General features: G+C 61.8%; 2 protein-coding genes across 2 annotated transcripts; both read left to right on the top strand.

Annotated features, from left to right (window-relative positions):
* Positions 1–566: 566 nt before the first annotated feature.
* HEPACAM (hepatic and glial cell adhesion molecule) lies at positions 567–7,166 on the top strand (the record flags this gene model as incomplete). Its single annotated transcript, XM_084274900.1, has 7 exons — positions 567–651; positions 2,410–2,751; positions 4,301–4,582; positions 4,715–4,808; positions 5,695–5,768; positions 6,706–6,776; positions 6,879–7,166. The coding sequence occupies 7 exons, from the start codon at positions 567–569 to the stop codon at positions 7,164–7,166; spliced, it is 1,236 nt and encodes a 411-aa protein (XP_084131026.1).
* Positions 7,167–11,737: 4,571 nt separating this feature from the next.
* ROBO4 (roundabout guidance receptor 4) lies at positions 11,738–20,574 on the top strand (the record flags this gene model as incomplete). Its single annotated transcript, XM_084275032.1, has 19 exons — positions 11,738–11,801; positions 11,953–11,991; positions 12,092–12,370; positions 12,451–12,589; positions 12,693–12,820; positions 13,741–13,853; positions 13,980–14,199; positions 14,296–14,417; positions 15,853–16,024; positions 16,120–16,270; positions 16,353–16,483; positions 16,951–17,127; positions 17,217–17,517; positions 17,604–18,182; positions 18,264–18,383; positions 18,475–18,627; positions 18,707–19,038; positions 19,139–19,276; positions 19,373–20,574. The coding sequence occupies 19 exons, from the start codon at positions 11,738–11,740 to the stop codon at positions 19,504–19,506; spliced, it is 3,492 nt and encodes a 1,163-aa protein (XP_084131158.1). The 3' UTR covers positions 19,507–20,574.
* Positions 20,575–20,635: the final 61 nt, after the last annotated feature.

The following is a 20,635-nucleotide window of genomic DNA, read 5'->3' as shown; positions in this document are numbered from 1 at the left end:
CTGGATGTGACCACAGCTTCGTTTTAAAGCCCAGGGAGAGAGAGAGAAGAAAGGAGGGGGGGGGGGGAAGGATGGAGAGCTCCATTGGGTTTGGGGTCCAGCTTTACAAACTCCCCACCCCCTAAAAAAAAAACCCCACCACCCCCACCACCAGAATGGGATGCTCAGACCTCTATATCCCACAGGGATTATCCGCGGAGAGGATGGCCAACCTTTGCTTGGGGTGATGCTCCCCCCTTCAACCTCACCCCAACTCCCTATTCCTGGGAAAACATGGAAACATGGGGTCGTAACAGAGGGGCGGTGTGTGTAGGGGGGGGAGTGTGTGTAGAAATGCCAAATCTGGATGTTTTTTCCCCAAATAAATGTCAGCTCGAGGCCGCTGGGGAGGCGAAAGCCGCTGGGGACAACACAGGGCTCTATTGAGAGAGGGAAGAACAACACGCAGAGAGAGGGGAAAGGGAAAAAAAAGAAGAAATTAGCTGGGCAAAAGGCCAAGCTGGGAGCGCCCAGGGACGTGCCCGGAGTGAGGAAGAGGAAGGATTCGGGGGGTGAGCTTGCCTGAAATGTGGGGAGCGCCGGCCGCCCCATGGGGCCATCCCGCTCCCCCCTGCTTGCTGCCGGTGACCTGGCTCCTGGCGCTGCACGCAGGTAGGGGATGGAGGGGGGGGGTTGTCCCATTTCTCCCTGGATTTTCTTATTTATCCCTGGGTTTCCCCATTTTTCCATGGGTTTTCCCATTTTTCCATGGGTTTTCCCCATTTTTTCCATGGGGTTGTGGTGGGTTTTTTTTGGGGGGGGGGGATGAAGGATGGGGAGGAGGGTGAAGAGGGTGGTGGGACCCAGTGAAAGGAGGGGGGCATTTGAGGGGTTTGAGGGGGGGGTTGGAGTAAGAACTGAGAAATACACTAGGAAAAAGGAGGTCTTGCTGGAGGGGGGGGGGGGGGTGGATCTGCCACCAGCCACCCCCCCCCCCCAAGCATCCCCCTCCCCCAATTTTTCAACTTCTCCTGAACCCCCTTTTCTGGCCATTTTTCAGCACCCCCAAATTTCTTTGCTAACCCACCCTTTGGCTTTCCCCCAATAACCCCCACCCAATTCCCACCTGGCTCTTGTTTACCCCCATCCCAGCTGCCTCCATCCTTTATTTCCTAAATAGCCCCATTTTGGGGCTCTCCCTGGACTTTCCCCATCCCAGGTCTGACAACATCAAAAATGACCAGCAGTGATTTCATACCCTTTTACCAAAGCTTGGACCCAAAAAAACCCACCCCCAGACCCCCTCTGGATGATCTTAGGATGCAAAGCACCCTAAAACACCCCCCACCACCACCTCATGCCTGGCTCGCAGCCAGGGCACCCCAAAAAATGCTGCTGTGCTTTTTTATCCCCAAAGAAATATAAATAGTGGGGAAACCCAAGGATTTGGGGTGGGATTCCAGCGTGAGCCAGCCAGGGATGCTGTAGATGTGAATATTGCCTGATTGATTAATTAACTCCCTAATTGATGACCCAGAGAGGAGAGGAAAACAAACCCCAGGGTTAAGAAAGGGAAGAATGGGTTAAAGAGCAGCGATTTGGGGGATCCTCGGTGGGCAAAGATGCATTAAACCCACCCCCCCCCCATCCCATCCCATTCCATCCCCTCCCATCCTGTGCCTGGGTTTTCCCTATGGGGAGGGGGGGTCCCCCTAAATTTTTCAGGTCGGGGCATGTTTGCAGGGCTGAGCTCTGCGCTGCTGGGAGGGACAGACAGACGGACGCTGCATACCAATAGGTCCCATGACTTTCAGGGCTTGGTTAAAGCCTTTCTCACTCCTGCTTGGCCCTCCCCAGCTGGTTTTCCTACTCTTCCCCCCCCTCACACCCCCTCACAACCCCTCTTTCCCCTTCAATATGGGATTTGTTTGCCATTGGGTGATGCTATCTGGGATGAGGGGTCATGGATGGGACCCCCAGGGCTGTCAGGGAGGGGGGTGATGCTACTGTATTTTGGAGAGTGAGGCTGTTTGGGGGGGGGGGGTTCTCCACCTCCCCCAACCCCAAATTATTCTTTTCTGCTCTTTTATCCTTCCACTTCTGGCTTAAAACCAGCAGTGAGGCACGATGCACGTGCCCCCAGCCCCGTGATGCGCCGGGGAACAGTGACACACACCAGGGGGGGGGTGGTTGGCTGGACCAAAGAACCCAACAGACCTGGGGGTGGGACACAAAAATCCCCCCCTTCCTCCTTCCCCACAGATTTTGGGGTGATGCCCACAACATGGGTGATGCCCATCCAAGGGGCACAGCGCTGGGGGCATTTTAAGTGGGGGTGTGTGTCCACAGCACAGCTCCAGCCTTAGAGAACCAGAACCAACCCAAACTCAGCCCCCCAACCCCTACCCCATTGTGTCTCCCCACACCAAGGTCTACTGGCGGGGGTGAACATCACCAGCCCCACGCCGCTGGTGCGTGGCACGGCGGGCAAGGCGGCCTTGCTGTCGGTGCGCTACGCCAGCGCCAGCGCCGACAAGCCGGTGGTGAAGTGGCAGCTGAAGCGCGACAAGCCCGTCACCGTGGTGCAGTCCATCGGCACCGAGATCATCGGCAACCTGCGGCCCGACTACCGCGACCGCATCCGGGTGCTGGAGAACGGCTCCCTCCTCATCAGCCCCCTGCAGCTGGCCGACGAAGGCGCCTACGAGGTGGAGGTGTCCATCACCGATGACACCTTCACCGGCGAGAAGACCATCAACCTCACCGTGGACAGTAAGTGCCAGGAGGAGGAGGAGGAGGAGGAGGAGGCGGAGTGCTCCATGGGACATCTTCCTCTGTTCAGGGGGTGGGGGCTTTCTGCAACTGGGAGCTGGTTTGGTGGGGTTTCTGCAACTGGGGGCTGGTTTTGGGGGGCTTGCTTCCACTGGGAGCTGTTTTCTGGGGGCTTTCTGCCACTGGGAGCTGGTTTTGGGGAGCTTTCTGCCACTGGGAGCTGGTTTCAGGGTGTCTGTCTGCAACTGAGAGCTGGTTTCAGGGGTCTTTGTGCCACTGGGAGCTGGTTTCAGGGTCTTTCTGCAACTGGGAGCTGGTTTCAGGGGGCTTTCTGCCAATGGGAGCTGGTTTTGGGGAGCTTTCTGCCACTGGGAGCTGTTTCAGGGGGCTTTCTGCCACTGGGAGCTGTTTCAGGGGGCTTTCTGCAACTGGGAGCTGGTTTTGGTGGTCTTTCTGCAAACAGGAACTGATTTCGGGGGGTCTGTCTGCCACTGGGAGCTGGTTTCAGGGTGTCTGTCTGCAACTGAGAGCTGGTTTCAGGGTCTTTCTGCAACTGGGAGCTGGTTTCAGGGGTCTTTCTGCCACTGGGAGCTAGTTTTGGGGGGCTTTTTGCAACTAGGAGTTGTTTCAGGGGGCTTTCTGCAACTGGGAGCTCGTTTCAGGGGGCTTTCTGCCACTGGGAGCTGGTTTCAGGGGGCTTTCCGCCACTGGGAGCTGGTTTCAGGGGTCTTTCTGCCACTGGGAGCTGGTTTTGGGGGTCTTTCTGCAACTGGGAGCTGGTTTTGGGGGGCTTTCTGCAACCAGGAGCTGGTTTTGGGGGTCTTTCTGCAACTGGGAGCTGGTTTCAGGGGGCTTTCTGCAACTGGGAGCTGGTTTTGGGGGGCTTTCTGCAACTGGGAGCTGGTTTCAGGGGGCTTTCTGCAACTGGGAGCTGGATTAGGGTGCTTTCTGCCACTGGGAGCTGGTTTCGGGGGTCTTTCTGCAACTGGGACCTGGTTTCAGGGGTCTTTCTGCCACTGGGAGCTGGTTTCGGGGGTCTTTCTGCAACTGGGAGCTGGATTAGGGTGCTTTCTGCCACTGGGAGCTGGTTTCGGGGGTCTTTCTGCAACTGGGACCTGGTTTCAGGGGTCTTTCTGCCACTGGGACCTGGTTTTGGGGGTCTTTCTGCAACTGGGAGCTGGTTTCAGGGGACTGTCTGCAACTGGGAACTGATTTAGGGGGGTCTGTAAGGCACTGGGAGCTGGTTTTGGGGGGCTTTCTGCCACTGGGAGCTGGTTTCAGGGTCTTTCTGCAACCAGGAGCTGGTTTGGGGGGTCTGTCTCCAACTGGGAGCTGGTTTCAGGGTGCTTTCTGCAACTGGGAACTGGTTTTGGGGTGTCTGTCTGCCACTGGGAGCTAGTTTTGGGGTTTCAACCACCCCATGCTGCCAAGCTCCACCCCCGGTGGGACTTTAACATCCCACCCCCTGCGTTAAGTCCATCCCCCAAGACCTGGCATCCCCCTGGTATGTGTGTGTGTGTGTGTCCCACCCTCCTCCACTTCCCCGCAGTCCCAATCTCGAAGCCTCAAGTGCTGGTGGCCTCCTCGACGGTGCTGGAGCTCAGCGAGTTCTTCACCCTCAACTGCTCGCACGAGAACGGCACCAAGCCCACCTACACCTGGCTGAAGGACGGGCGGCCGCTCAGCAACGACTCCCGCCTGCTCCTCTCCCCCGACCAGAAGGTCCTCACCATCACCCGCGTCCTCATGGCCGACGACGACGTCTACAGCTGCCTGGTGGAGAACCCCATCAGCCACGGCCGCAGCGTCCCCGTCAAGATCACCGTTTACCGTAAGCCACCTCTTCCTCCCTCCTGCACCCCCAGGCTTGGCTATTCCTTGGAGATGCTGCCAGCTAAAATTTGAGGGGAGGGGGTAGGAAGGGGCGAGGGTTGTCCCCCCCCCCTTCATTCCTCTCTCCCAGGCCGGAGCTCCCTCTACATAATCCTCTCCACTGGTGGCATCTTCCTCCTCGTCACCCTGGTGACAGTTTGTGCCTGCTGGAAACCCTCCAAGAAGTACGGCTGGGGGTAACACAAAGGGTGTTCCTGTCCTATCTTGTCCCCTTCTGTCTCATCCCAGCCCATTCTCGTTCTGTACCCTCCCACCCCACCCCATCCCAACCCACTTTGTCCCGTCCTGCCTTGATCCATCCCATCTTATTTTATCCCACCTTGATCCATCTCTCCTGTGTAGACCCATCTCATCCCACCCTGATCCACGTCTCTTGTCCCATCCCAACCCACTCCCATGCCATGCCATGCCATCCCATCCCACCTCGATCCATCTCTCCCATGTAGACCCATCCCATCCCACCTTGATCCATCTCTCCCATGCAGACCCATCTCATCCCACCGTGATCCATGTCTCCTATCCCATCCCAACCTACTCCATCCCATCCCATTCTGCTTTGATCCATCCCATCTTATTTTGTCCCATCTTGCCTCATCCTGTGTAGACCTATCCTATCCCATCCCATCCCATCCCATCCCATCCCATCCCATCCCATCCCATCCCATCCCACCTTGATCCATCTCTCCTGTGTAGACCCATCTCATCCCACCCTGATCCACGTCTCTTGTCCCATCCCAACCCACTCCCATGCCATGCCATGCCATCCCACCCCACCTCGATCCATCTCTCCTGTGTAGACCCATCCCATCCCATCCCATCCCATCCCATCCCATCCCATCCCATCCCATCCCATCCCATCCCATCCCATCCCATCCCACCTTGATCCATCTCTCCAATGTAGACCCATCTCATTCCACCTTGATCCATGTCTCCCGTCCCATCCCATCCTTCCTCTCCCTCACTGCAGCACCGTGCCCTCTCCCAGCTGCCCCATGGGCAGCTCCCCACACTGCGGTCCCAGCGCCACCACATCCCTCCCTCCTTCCCCAGGGAGAAGCGACAAGCGGAGACGCAACCAGCCTCCGAATACGCCGAGCAGGACGAGGAGCGCCTGAAGCACGAGGGTGAGTCCCCGGCGGGTCGGGCAGTGCCAACGCCACGGGCACGGTAAGCAACGCCTTGCCCCCCCTGTGAGGAGAGGCTGAGTGAGCTGGGGCTGCTCAGCCTGGAGAGAAGCAGCCTGAGAGGGGATCTGATCAATGGGTATAAAGATCTGAAGGGTGGGACACAGGGGGACATGGGCAGCCTCTGCTCAGGGTCTGTGGGGACAGGACAAGGGGCGATGGCCTCAAGTTGGAGCACAGGGAGTTCTGTAGCAACATGTGCAAGAACTTGATCCATCTCTCCTGTGTAGATCCATCTCATCCCACCCTGACCCATCTCTCCCGTCCCATCCCATCCCATCCCATCCCATCCCATGCCATGCCATGCCATGCCATGCCATGCCATGCCATGCCATGCCATGCCATCCCATCCCATCCCATCCCATCCCATCCCACCTTGATCCATCTCCACTGTGTAGACTCATCCCATGCCACCTTGATCCATGTCTCCCGTCCCATCCCATCCTATCCCATCCCACCTTGATCCATCTCTCCTGTGTAGACCCATCTCATCCCACCTTGATCCATGTCTCCTGTCCCATCCCATCCCACCTTGATCCATGTCTCCTGTCCCATCCCATCCCATCCCATCCTATCCCATCCCACCTTGATCCATCTCTCCTGTGTAGACCCATGCCATCCCATCCCATCCCATCCCATCCCATCCCACCTTGATCCATGTCTCCTATCCCACTCTTCCTCACCCAGTGAGGGTGAGGGAGCCCTGGGACAGGCTGCCCAGGGGGGTGTGGAGTCTCCATCTCTGGAGAGATTCCAGCCCCATCCGGACACCAACCTGTGCAATATGAGCTGGGGAGCTGCTTTGGCAGAGGGGGGGGTTGCACCCCATCAGCTCTGCAGGTCCCTCCCAACCCCTGTGACCCTGTGATCCACGCAGCCGAGGGCATCCCGCGGAGCGGTGAGCACGAGCGCAAAAACCCGGTGGCCTTGTACATCCTGAAGGACAAGGTGAGCGGCCGGTAGCGCGGCGGCGGCGGCGGTGGCAGCGGCAGCACCCCGCTTCAGCCCCCCGCTGCCAGGCACAGTTCCTCTACCCCTGGCTTTTGGCAGGACTCCCCGGAGGCAGAGGAGGACTCGCCACCCGAACCCCGCGGCACGGTTGAACCGGGTTACACCAGCTCGCCGGTGCCGGCGGCCGGGCGCTCGCCGGGGCCGGTGGGGCGTTCGACTCGCCGCTACCACCGCTCTCCGGCCCGCTCGCCCGCCTCGACGCGCACCCACAGGTCGCCGCCCGGTTCGCCGGCCCGATCCCGCGCTGCCCCGCGGCTGCTGCGGACAGCTGGAGTCCACGTCATCCGGGAGCAGGAGGAGGTCAACGCGGTGGAGATCAGCGCCTGAGCTGGGTGGTGGGGTGGTGGTGGTGGTGGTGGTGGTGGTGGGGACACACACACACACACACACACACACACGTGGGTGGTGGCAGCGGTGGCGGCGGCGGCACGTGTGCGGGGACACCGCCGCCGCCCCGCTCCCGCCACCGGGCACCGTTTGGTCGGGTGTAAAGTCACTAATTCGCTATTGATCCCGCCCAGAGCTCCCCTCTTCCGTCCCCACGGCCTCCCCAGGGCGAGCGTGCGAGGGGCCGGTGGGAAAGGTGTGCACACGCGTGTGCGGGGAGCGCGCGGGGGCCACGCGGGGCAGCGCGCAGGCCGGGGACGCGTGAGGGGAGCGTGTGCGCAGCATGGGGGGGGTGCAGGGAGCGGGCACGCAGCAGGCGGTGTGCTAGAGTGCAGTGAGTGCACAAGGGAATCATGGAATCCCAGCCTGGTCTGGGTTGGGAGGGACCCCAAGGGTCACAGAGCTCCAACCCCCCTGCCACAGGCAGGGACACCAACCTCCAGGCCTGGAGCTACACAAGGTTGCCCAGGGCCCCAGCCAACCTGGCCTTGAACACCCCCAGCGATTGGGCACCCACCCCCTCTCTGGGCAGCCCCTTCCAGCCCCTCACCACTCTCTCTGCAAAGAACTTCCCCCTAATCTCTCCTCTCCCCCTTCCCTCCTCCAGCTTCACTCCAGCCCCCTTGTCCTGCCAGTCTCTGCCCTTGAACAAGCTGATTCCCCTCCTGTTCCTCTGCTCCCTTCAGGGACTGGGAGGCTGCAATGAGGTCCCCCCACAGCCTTCTCTTCTCCAGGCTGAGCCAGCCCAGCTCCCTCAGCCTCTCTCCGTAGGGGAGCTGCTCCAGCCCTCTGATCCCCTCCGGGGCTCCTCTGACCCCTCTCCACCAGTCCCACATCTTTCTTGTCCTGGGGCCCCAGCTCTGGACACAGGACTCCAGCTGGGGCCTCCCCAGGGCAGAGCAGAGAGGGACAATCCCCTCCCTGTCCCTGCTGCCACCCATCTGCTGATGGAGCCCAGGATCCCATCGCCCTTCCCAGCTGCCAGAGCCACTGCTGGCTCAGGGGAAGCTCCTCACCCACCCTGACACCCAGGTCCTTCTCAGCAGGGCTGCTCTCCAGGAGCTCTTCTCCCAGGCTCTATCTATGGCTGGGATTCCTCCAGCCCAAGTGCAACACCTGACACTCGGCAGTGTTGAACCTCATCAGGTTCACCCAGACCCACCTTTCCAGCCTGTCAAGATCCCTCTGGATGGCTCCTGTCCTGCTGCTGTGTCACCCACACCCCTCAGCTTGGTTCCAACCCCAGCCTTGCTGAGGGTGCACTCAATTCCATCATCCATGGCATTGATAAAGATGTTAAAGAGCCACTGGTCCCAAGACAGACCCCTGGGGGAGCGGGTACACAGTGCACAGAGTGTGCAAAGGAGCGTGCACACAGTGCATAGTGTGCAAGGGGGCGTGCAGGAAGTGTGCAAGGGAGTGTGCATGCAGTAGGCAGTGTGCAGGAGTGCAGAGTGTGTGCAAGTGAGTGTGCACACAGTGCATAGTGTGCACAATGGTGTGCAGGAAGCTTGCAAGGGAGTGTGCATGCAGTGCACAGAGTGTGCAAGTCAGTGTGCACACAGTGGATAGTGTGCAAGAGGGTGTGCAGAGAGCATGCAAGGGAGTGTGTACACAGTGCACAGACTGTGCAAGGGAGTGTGCACACAGCAGGCAGTGTGCAGGAGTGCAGAGAGCGTGCAAGGGAGTGTGCACACAGTGCACAGGGTGTGCAAGGGGCTGTGCACACAGTAGGCAGTGTGCAGGAGCTCAGAGAACGTGCAGGGGAGAGTCCATGCAGTGCACAGAGTGTGCAAGGGAGAGTGCATGCAGTGCATAGAGTGTGCAAGGGGGTGTGCAGAGAGTGTGCAAGGGAGCAGACATGCAGCAGGCAGTGTGCAAGAGTGCAGTGAGCGTTGGAGGGAGCATGTACACAGTGCACAGAGTGTGCAAGAGGGCGTGCAGGCAGTGTGCAAGGGAGTGTGCACACAGCAGGCAGTGTGCAGGGGTGCAGAGGGCATGCAAGGGAGTGTGCACACAGTGCAGAGAGTGTGCAAGGGGGTGTGCACACAGTAGGCAGTGTGCAGGGGTGCAGAGAGCGTGCAAGGGAGTGTGCACACAGTGCACAGAGTGTGCAAGGGGGTGTGCAGAGAGTGTGCAAGGGAGCAGACATGCAGCAGGCAGTGTGCAAGAGTGCAGTGAGTGTGTGAGGGAGCATGTACACAGTGCACAGAGCGTGCAAGAGGGCATGCAGGCAGTGTGCAAGGGGGTGTGCACACAGCAGGCAGTGTGCAGGGGTGCAGAGAGTGTGCAAGGGAGTGTGCACACAGTGCACAGAGTGTGCAAGGGGGTGTGCAGAGAGTGTGCAAGGGAGCAGACATGCAGCAGGCAGTGTGCAGGAGTGCAGTGAGCGTGTGAGGGAGTGTGTACACAGTGCACAGAGCGTGCAAGAGGGTGTGCAGGCAGTGTGCAAGGGGGCGTGCACACAGCAGGCAGTGTGCAGGGGTGCAGAGAGTGTGCAAAGTAGGCAGTGTGCAGGGGTGCAGAGAGCATGCAAGGGAGCGTGCACACAGTGCAGAGGGTGTACAAGGGGGTGTGCACACAGTAGGCAGTGTGCAGGGGTGCAGAGAGCGTGCAAGGGAGTGTGCACACAGTGCACAGGGCGTGCAAGGGAGCGTGAGCGCAGCACACAGGGTGTGCACAAGGGCGTGCAGCCAGCGTGCCCCGCACAGGGCTCACCGCAGGGCGTTCACAGAGCCCACGCGGGGCGTGTGTGCGCGCCGTGCACGGGGAGAGCGCGCACGGGGCGCGTGCGGCGTGTGCCAGGGGACACGGGGGGTGCAGGAGAGTGCACACAGAGCACGTTGAGCGTGCAGCACGGGGCGTGCAGGCGAGGCCACGCGTGGTGTTCGCAGTGAGGGACAGCACAGGTGTGCACAGGGCGTGCAGTGAGCGTGCAAAGAGGGTGAGGGCAGAGCACAGGTGTGCATGGGGTGTGCCAGGAGAGCACACGTGTGCACAAAGCTGCATGCAAAGAGGGTGAGGGCAGAGCACACGTGTGCACAGAACATGCCAGGAGAGCACAGGTGTGCATGGGGTGTGCCAGGAGAGCACACGTGTGCACAGAGTGTGCAGTGAACGTGCAAAGAGGGTGAGGGCAGAGGACACGTGTGCACGGGGCATGCCAGGACAGCACACATGTGCACGGGGCGTGCAGTAAGCGTGCAAAGAGGGTGAGGGCAGAGCACACGTGTGCACGGGGCGTGCCAGGAGAGGGTGAGGGCAGAGGACACGTGTGCACAGAGCGTGCCAGGAGAGCACAGATGTACAAGGGGCGTGCAGTGAGCATGCAAAGAGGGTGAGGGTAGAGCACACTCATGCATGGGGCGTGTCAGGACAGCACACATGTGCACGGGGTGTGCCAGGAGAGGGTGAGGGCAGAGCACATGTGTGCACAGAGCGTGCCAGGAGAGCACAGGTGTGCACAGGGTGTGCCAGGAGAGCACACGTGTGCACAGAGCATGCAGTGAGCATGCAAAGAGGGTGAGGGCAGAGCACATGTGTGCACAGGGTGTGTCAGGAGAGCACAGATGTGCAAGGGGCCTGCAGTGAGCGTGCAAAGAGGGTGAGGGCAGAGCGTTGCGGGTTGGGAGGGGGCGGGGGGAACGCGTGTGGCACGCTGAGGGCACACGCACACCCGCGCCCGGCACGTGTGCGAGAGCATCGCGCACACACGAGCCCCAAGCAGCCTTGGAGGGGGTTTAGGGGGGGGGGTCCTCTTCCTCACCCCCCCCCCTCCCAGCTCCCTGGCTGCGCTGTCCCCTAACCCTGGGCTCCAACCCCCGGCCCCAGCGCTCCCGCTCTGCAGCCCCTGGGTTTCCTGTGAGAGTCCCCAGTTTTGGGGCACACGCTGGCACCTCCCCCCAAGGTTTAGGGTGACAAGTGGAGAGCGGCCCCTGGGGCACGGGGTGGGTGGGTGCCGGGGCACCCCAGGGCGCTTGGGGGTGCGCTACTAACCAATAAACTAAACGAACTGCCCAGGCAGCGGCGGCACCCTTGGGTGTCTTTGTGGGACAAGGTGCTCTCCCTGGGGTCAGGGGAGGGGGCACAGGGACATGTGAGAGGTGGGGGGGTCAGCAGAGCACCCAGGTTTTGGCTCATAGAGCCTGGGAGACCCCGGGTCGTTCACTCTGGTCCCTACTGATGGCGTTCCCCAGACAAGAGTCTGTGCCTTGCTCCTTCCAGCAGAGCAGGGTGGGAAATTTCTTCTGATTGATTAAATTCGTTAAACAAGGGGGTTCCTGACACCCACCCACCCACCCCCACTCCCTCCCCCCAGTGCCACCGCGAACGGGCCCTCCCGCCGCCATGTCCCGGCTGAGCTGTTTACACACATCCCTCTGCTCCGGCGTTTCCCAGCTCCTGCGTCCGGCTATTGTTCCCCCCACCATCCGGAGCCGGATCCATCCCCCAGCACTGGCGGGGAGGGACCGGGATTTAGGGAGGAAGCCAGAGGGCCACCGGGGGCCGGCATGGCGGGCGGCTGGGCGACGGCGCTGGGCCTGGGGCTCTGCCTCACCGCGCTGCGCCGGGGAGGTGAGTGCGGCCCCTGGGAGGGTGAAAATACCCTTGACTCTGCCCTCCCCCCCCTTCCCCTCCACCCCCACTCCCACCCCCACCCGGGGCTGAGGCCGTGCCCGCTCGGTGCACCCGCTGGCATCCACACTGCCTCTGCGTCACCCCACAGGCTGCCACCTTCCCGGCACAGCCACGGCACCCCAAGCTGGTAAGGACACTCCTGGGGGATGGTGTGGGTGGGTGGGTGGGGGGGAACCCCAAAATCTCCCACCCCTGGCCCAACCCGTGGTGTCCCCTCCCCACCGCAGTGCTGCGGGACAATTTCCGCCTGCATCCCGGTGACCTGGTGGCCACGGCGGGGCAGACGTTGGAGCTGGATTGTGTCCCCCCCTCGGGGCACCCCGAACCCCGTGTCACCTGGAAGAAGGACGGGGTGACCTTGGACTTGACCGGCGACCGGCACGTGGTCACCAACGGGAAGCTGCGGGTGGCCCCGGCGCGACGGAGCGACTCCGGGCTCTACGTCTGCGTGGCGGCCAACGCCGCGGGCCAGAGGGAGAGCCGGGGTGCCCGTGTCTCTGTCCTGGGTGAGCTGAGGGTCTCCTGTGGGTGGTGGATACATTTTGCCTGGTCCTGGTGCCATGTCCTCTATGTCCCCACCCCGCAGAGAAGCCCAGCATCGTGCGGCGCCCCAGCGACGCTGTGGTGGTGGCCGGCAGCACCGTGGAGCTGGGCTGCGGCGCCCAAGGGGACCCAGCGCCGCGGGTGCAGTGGCATAAGGAGCGGGGGGACCTGCCCTGGGGCAGGTAGGTGGTAGAGGGGTGAAGGTGTCCCACCCCCCCCCACAAGGTGGGGTGGTGATGTGACTGATGGAGAACTGGTGATTCCCCCTCCCTCCCCCCTCCCCAGGCATGAGGTGGACCGGGAGCACACGCTGCGCCTGAGCGCCGTGACCCTCGCCGACGCTGGCACCTACGTGTGTACGGCCCAGAGCCAGCTGGGCACTGCTGCTGCCACCGCCCGCCTGCACGTGGAGGGTCAGTGGGGCTGCCTCTGTGGCCACCACGGGCACCCAGGGCCATGGGGGGACGAGGGGGGGGTCAGGGAAGGGGAGGCAGAGAATCTATAGACATCCAACAGGGTCCATCCAGTGGGGTTCATCCATCCGAGGAGGTCTACCCAAGGGGTCCCATCAAAAAAGGGTCCATCCAATTGGCTCATCTAAAGGGGTTCATCCAAATAGGGCCCATTAAAGGGAGTAGTTCCAAAGGGGGTGCATCTCAGGCTCAACAAGAGGGGTCCATCCAAAGGGTCCATCTAAGAGGGAAGCATGAATAGAAGTGTCTATCATGGGTTTCATCAAAGGAGGTCCATCCAAGAGGTGTCCATCAGAGGGTACCTCTCCAAGGGGGTCCATCCAAGAGGGGTCTATCAGAGGGTACCTGTCCAAGGGGGTCCATCCAAGAGGGGTTCATCAGAGGGTACTTATCCAAGGGGGTCCATCCAAGAGGGGTCCATCAGAGGGTGCCTGTCCAAGGGGGTCCATCCAAGAGGGGTTCATCAGAGGGTACTTATCTAAGGGGGTCCATCCAAGAGGGGTCCATCAGAGGGTACCTGTCCAAGGGGGTCCATCCAAGAGGGGTCCATCAGAGGGTACTTATCCAAGGGGGTCCATCCAAGAGGGGTCCATCAGAGGGGACCTGTCCAAGGGGGTCCATCCAAGAGGGGTCCATCAGAGGGTACTTATCCAAGGGGGTCCATCCAAGAGGGGTCCATCAGAGGGGGCCTGTCCAAGGGGGTCCATCCAAGAGGGGTCCATCCAAAGGGTCCATTTGAGTGGGTCCACTCAGGGACATATGTGTGTCTCTAGGCAGGCTATCTGAGGTGGGTGCATGGGCAGGTGCTGGGGGACCCCAGTCCCACCCCACGCTGCTGTTACCCTCCCTCTGCCCCACAGACCAGCGGCCACCGGGCCGGTGGGACGCTGCTCCCCGGGACCTGCTGGCTGTGCAGCTGCACCTGGACAACGGCACCACGCTGCCCGCTGCTGCGGTCCAGCTCCGCTGGCAGGTTGGTGTGATGCCAGCACATCCCCACCGGAGAGCTGGGATGGGACATGGCATGAGGATGGAGCCTCATCCCCACGTCCCATCTGTGTCCCACCACCCCCCCCGTAACCTTTCCCATCCCCTCCAGATGTTGACCCCGGCACCGGCCCCGGAGGGCTACGTGGTGCTGTACCGCTGCCTGCTCCCAGCCAGCACCTCCTGGGTCCAGCACGACGCAGGCAGGATGCTCAGCACCATCATCCCCGCGCTCCGCAGGGGCTACAAGTACGAGTTCAAGGTCAGACCCTACGCTGGAGGAACCCAGGGCTTGGACAGCAACAGCAGGCATCTCTGGATACCTGAGGAAGGTGTGTGCGGAGTGGGGTGCCCCCCAAGGGGAGGAGGATGATGATGGGGTCGGTTGGGGGGGGGTCCCAGGAGTCTCAGCACCACTATCCCCGCAGTGCCGAGCGCGGCGCCCCAGCGTGTCACCATGGGCCAGGCTGAGATGGGCAACGGCACCGTGGTGGTGAGCTGGGAACCACCTCCTCCTGAGGCCCACAATGGCATCATCCAGGGCTACAAGGTTTGGGGTGATGGGGGGGTGGTGAGGGGGAAGGACAGGGGGACTTCTGTCCAAAGAGAGTCCACCCCATGGGTCTGTCTAAGGGATGCCCAGCCAAGGAGGGAACCTATCAAAGGCAGGGGTCTGTCCAAGGGTGCCCACTCAAGGAGTGCCTGCCCAGGGGGGCATCCATCCAAGGGGTCCATCTGAGAGGGATTTCGACAAGGGGGTTCATCTGAAGGGGCCAACTGATGTTGAGGTCCATCCCAGGGGATCCATCTAAAGAATCAGTGTAAAGAAGGAAGTCATCTAAGTGGCTCTAACCCAAGGATGTCCCTCCGAGTGTGTTCAGCCAAGGGGATCCATCTAAAAGGGTCATCCAAGGCAGCTTTCCATGTGGGGTCCATCAATGGGGGGGTCCATCAAGGGGACTCATCTAAGGGGGCCCATCCAAGGGCGTTCATCCTAGAGGCTCTTATCCAAGGGGTCCATCCAAGGGAGGTCCATCCAAGAGGGAAGCATCAGTGGGGGTCCATCAAGGAGATTCATCTAAGGGGGCCCATCCAAGGGTGTTCATCCTAGAGGCTCACATCCAAGGGGATCCATCCAAGGTTTCCATCCAAGAGGGAAGCATCAGTGGGGGTCCATCAAGGTGATTCATCTAAGGGGTCTATCCAAGGGCGTTCATCCTAGAGGCTCACATCCAAGGGGATCCATCCAATGGAGTCCATCCAAGAGGGAAGCATCAGTGGGGGGTCCATCAAGGGGACTCATCTAAGGGGCCCATCCAAGGGTGTTCATCCTAGAGGCTCACATCCAAGGGGGTCCATCCAAGGAGTCCATCCAAGGGGTCCATCCAAGGGGTCCATCCAAGAGGGAAGCATCAGTGGGGGTCCATCAAGGTGATTCATCTAAGGGGGCCCATCCAAGGGCATTCATCCTAGAGGCTCTTATCCAAGGGGCCCATCCAAGGAGTCCATCCAAGGAGTCCATCCAAGGGGTCCATCCAAGGGGCCCATCCAAGAGGGAAGCATCAGTGGGGGTCCATCAAGGGGACTCATCTAAGAGGTCCATCCAAGGGTGTTCATCCTAGAGACTCACATGCAAGGGGGTCTATCCAAGGGGTCCATCCAAGGGTTCCATCCAAGAGGGAAGCATCAGTGGGGGTCCATCAAGGAGATTCATCTAAGGGGGCCCATCCAAGGGTGTTCATCCTAGAGGCTCACATGCAAGGGGGTCTATCCAAGGGGTCCATCCAAGGGGTCCATCCATGGGGGGTCCATCCAAGAGGGAAGCATCAGTGGGGGGTCCATCAAGGTGATTCATCTAAGGGGGCCCATCCAAGGGTGTTCATCCTAGAGGCTCACATCCAAGGGGGTCCATCCAAGGGGGGTCCATCCAAGGGGTCCATCCAAGGGGAACCCTGTGGGGGTTCCATCCTCTTGGTGCATACCAGGTGTGGTCGATGGGCGAGGGCTGGCAACACCCCACCAACAGGACAGTGGATGGAGGCACCCATCACCTGGAAGCCCTGCACCCAGGCCCCGGCTCCGAATTCTGTGTGCAGGTGGCAGCGTTCAACGGCGCTGGCCTGGGGGTGCCCAGCAACACCACCTGCAGCATCATGGGTAGGGGATGGGGAGCAAGGTGGGGTGCGGGCAGGGGGTCTGGGGGGGGGCGGTGGGGGTGGCACGTGGGGTGACGCTGCTGGGACCTTTTGCAGGGCTGGTGGCAGGGAGCAGCGGGGTGGCACAGGTGCTGCAGCAGCCCGCTGTCATCGCAGCCGCTGGCTCTCTGCTCTGGTTGGCCTTGCTCGCCCTCCTCCTCCTCCTCTGCCAGCGCCGTGCCAGCCAGGACGCCGCGGCTCGCCGCAGGTGGGTGGCCATGGGATGGGGGACAGGAGGGACCTCTGTCGTGGTGGGTGTGGGTGCCCTGACAGCACCTCTTGCCCTGCAGGCTGGTGGCAAGTGACTCACCGTGGCTCGGTGGCCCCTGGAAACCTGGCTGCGCCCCCCAAAACCTCAGCAGCAGCAGCAGCCTCAGCAGCCGGCTCCTGGGCAGCGATGGCAGGGACCCCCACCCCTCCAGTGAGACCTGTGGGGGTTGGAACCCCCCACCCAATGTCATGGGACCCCTACCCCTCCAGTCACCCTCCCCCAGGGGATTGGGACCTCCACCCAGTGCCATGGGACCCTCTCACAGGGTCCACTGGGACACCCACCTATTTCAATGGGACCCCCCACATGATGTCATGGGATCCCCACCCCATCCTCTGGGTCCCCTATCCAGTTCCATGGGGCCTTGTACCCACTGCCATGGGACCCCCACCTAGTGCCTGGAACACCCCCAGGGCACTATGGGACCAACAAAGTGTGACTGAGACACCCCTCCATGCCTGGGACTGCCCCCCCCAGCGCCATGGGACCCCCAGCTGGGTGGCCCCCATTGCCTTGGGACCCTCTCTGCAAGCAACAGGGATCTGGGGACAGCCAGAAGGGACAAGGGACACCCAGCCCAGCACCCGTGGGTGCCCTGACCTCTCTCACCCCTCCAGCCCTGTCCTTGGAGTCGCCAAGCCTCGGTCCCCCCACACCCCCCAACCGCAGCAGCCTCCGTGGGGGGCACCCACCACCCCTTGGGGACAGCAGGTGCTGTGCTGGAGGGCACCCCGGGGTGTGCACCTCACCCAGCACCCCAACCCCGGCTCCCTGGGAGCGCATCCGCAAGAGAGGTGGGTATGGGGCAGGGGGGCAGGTGTGGGGGGACACACAGGGGACACCAGGGAGGTGGCCCCTGGCTGTGTCACCCCGCCCCTTGCAGAGCTGCAGCAGGTGCACAGCACCCCAGCGCTCGTGGGTGGCCCTGGCCATGTCCCCGCCCCTGGGAGAGGAGGTGAGTGGGGGACAGATTCGGGGCTGGCGGCTGGGTGGCCTCAGCAGAGGGGACACGAGGGTGACATCGCCGCCACCGCCGTGCTGGCTGGAGGGGACCCACGGCGCCTGCCAGTCTTCAGCTCCCCAAAGCCGCGTCGGGGCAGCACCTCGCTGGCCTCTGGTGTCACTGGGTCACCAGTGGCACCCATGAGGCCACCCCACACCGCCTGGCACCCACCAGTGACCCGGTAAGTCCGAGTGTCCCCACCCTGGGAACGCAGAGGGGTCCCTGCACCCCCTGCTACAACACCCACCGTGGCCCTTGGACCTGCAGGTCCCCAGCCACCGCGTGCCCCAGGGACATGTCCCCAAGCACCAGGCACCCCCCCAATGCGTCCCCGGTCACTGGGATTCCCAGGGACACGTCTCCGGTCACCGAGAGCCCCAGGGATGTGTCACCGGTCACCAGGCGCCCCAGGAACATGTCCCTGGTCACTGAGCACCCCAAGGACGTGTTCCTGGCACGCAGGCACCCCAAGGACCCACCAGCAGGCACCAGGCACCAAAGGGACACAGTCTCGGTCACCAAGCGCCCTGAGGACATGTCCCTGGTCACTGGGTGCCCCAGAGACATGTCCCCAGCCAGCAGGCATCGTGAGGAGGTGTCTCCAGTCACCAGCCACCACAGGAACAAGTTCCTAGGCAGCCCCAAGGATATGTCCCCAACCACCAGACACCCCAGGGACCCATCACCGGGGACAAAGCAGCAGAAGGACATGGCACCAGCCACCAGGCACCCCAAGGACACGTGCCCAGCCAGCGGGCACCCAAGGGACATGTCCCCAGTCACTAGACTCGCCGAGGAGACGTCCCCAGCCACCAGGTACTGCAGGGACACATTCCTGGACACCAGGTACTCCAACGTGTCCCTGGCCACCAAGTGCCCCAGGGCCACAGTGACCAGGCACCCAAGGGACACCTTTCTGGCCACCAGGTATGCAAAGAACATGTCCCCAGATATCAGGCACCACAGGGACATGTCCCCCATCACCAGGCACGCTGAGGAGATGTCCCCAGTCACCAGGCACTGCCAGGACACATTCTTGGTCACCAGGTACCCCTGCAGACAGGTCCCCTGGGCACCTGATGGTGCCACTGGTGTCATCACCAGTAACCAGACACCCAAGGGATGTGTTATTCATCAGCAGGTACCCTGTGGATGCATCCCCACCCCCCAGGCACCCAAGGGACAGGTCGCTGCTCCCTGGCCGCCTCTCCCCAGTGCTCAGCGACGGGGTCCTCACCCCACAGCGAGTGGCTGAGGACCTGGAGATGGACCAGAGCACCATCTGCCCCAGGTACACCCCACCCCCTGGGCCAACACCGTGGTGGCAGCATCCCATGGTGCCAACAGCATCCCTCCCATGTTTCCCACAGCCCCCCAGCACCGCCCACGCCACGGTCCTTTTCGCCACTGCACACCTATGGCTACATCTACGGGCCACCAGCCTCCGAGCTGGGCGAGGAGGAGGAGGAGGAGGAGGAAGAGGAGGAGGAGGAAGAGCAGACAGCGACAAGGGGCTCTCCAGGAGGCTCGCTGCTGAATGGCTGGGGGTCTGTCTCGGAGGACAACTTCGCCAGTGCCCGCTGCAGCTTGGTCAGCTCCTGCGACGGCTCCTTCCTGCTGGACGCCAGCTTCGCCCGCGCGCTGGCCGTGGCCGCCGACGGCCTCTGCTGCGGCCTCGAGGACACCCATGGCGGCTACGGGGGTGAGTTGGAGCATCCCCAGGCACCTCCCAGCGCCACGCGCCCGCACCTGGCCGGGGACACCGTGGTGACGCCACCACCTCCCGCCTCCTACCCCAGCAGGTTCCTCACCACCATCATCATCAACCTTGGAGGGGCTCTTCTTGCCTGGGGTCCCCATCCCCACCTGGAGCTGGGGGATGGCACTGGGGGTCCCGCAGAGAGCAGGGGTGGAGGCGGACACGGGCACCCCGCAGCATGGTGAGTGGTACCCCGCTGCCAGGGTGATGGGCACCGGTGGCAGGGCAGGCTGTCACCCAGTGTGAGGTGCTGAAAACAGTCCCCTTTTTCTTCCAGGTGGCCACAGGATGGGGGGTAGCAGCCCCTGGGCCAGGGTGGGCAGCGAGCCAGGGACAGGAGGGACAGGAGCAGGGTGTAGGGCACGGCAAGGCCAGAGTCCCCTCAGCTCAGCTAAAATCCAGCTTTATTAAGCAGTTCCCCAAAAAAGGAGCTCCTGTCTAGCAAGACCCACCCACAAAGGACAGGTGGCACTGAGGTGGGTGGGTGTCCCTCCTTCTGGAGTGTCCTTGTCTTCTGTAAGTGTCCCCAATCCTTTCCCAGTGGCCCCATCCCCTCCTCGGTGTCCTCACCCAAATGGTTCATCTGTTCCCAGTGTCCTCATCCTCCCCAAGTGTCTTTGTCTTTGTCCCCTCCAAGTGTCCTCGCCCCTCCCCAGCATCCTCCTCCTTCCCCAGCATCTTTGTCCTCCAACCATCCTCCTCTAGCCCAAGCATCACTGCCCATCCCAAGCATCCTTGTCCTTCCCCAGGGTCATTGTCCCCTGACTGTCCTCACCCCGCTGACCATCCTCATCCTTCCTGACTGTCGTTCCCTTCCTCATCATCTGTTTCCCACCTCAACCATTCCTGTCCCTCCTAACTGTCCTCAACCCCCTGAGCACCATCATCCCTCCTCACTGTCCTTGTTTCCCCTATAAATCTCCTCATCCCTCTCCACCATCCTCATCCCTCTGAGACCATCCTCCTCATCCCTCCCTGCTGTCCTTGTCCCTCCCAGACACCCTTCTCTTTCCCCAGTGTCCTCTTCCCCCCAGGCACCCTTGTTCCCCAACCTTCCTCATCCCTCCCCAGCCCCCTCATCCCACCACACTGCCCTTGTCCCTTCCATATACCCTCGTCCCCACAACCATCTTCATCCCTTCCAACCATCCTCCCCCCTCCCAGCTGTCCTCGTCCCCAGGGTCCTTGTCCCACTTGAAGACCCTCCTCACCCCTCCCCAAGTTCCTCACCCCGATTGACAGTCCTCAGTGTCCCCAAGAGCGTCCTTGTCCCTCCCACTAGTCCTTGTCCCCGGGGTCCTCATCCCTGCTGAGCATCCTTGTCCCTCCCAAAATGTTCTTCTCCACCCTGACAGTCCTCGTCCCACCTCGAGCATCCTCGTGTGTGTCGTCCCCCCCCTCACACTTCTGCTCCACCAGCCACTGGCTCTGTGCAACCCAACTGACATGGTGCCACTCAAGAATTAAAGAGCATCCCTCCCCCCATCCCTTCCATGTCCCCATCCCCGTGTCCCCGACCCCGACCACCGCCTCGCCTTCC

Source organism: Gallinula chloropus (genome assembly GCF_964237585.1).
Source record: "Gallinula chloropus genome assembly, chromosome: 24".
In the NCBI taxonomy this organism is placed as follows: domain Eukaryota; kingdom Metazoa; phylum Chordata; class Aves; order Gruiformes; family Rallidae; genus Gallinula; species Gallinula chloropus.
Note: the sequence above shows the minus strand (reverse complement) of the source record. Positions and strands in the feature narration are given on the sequence as shown.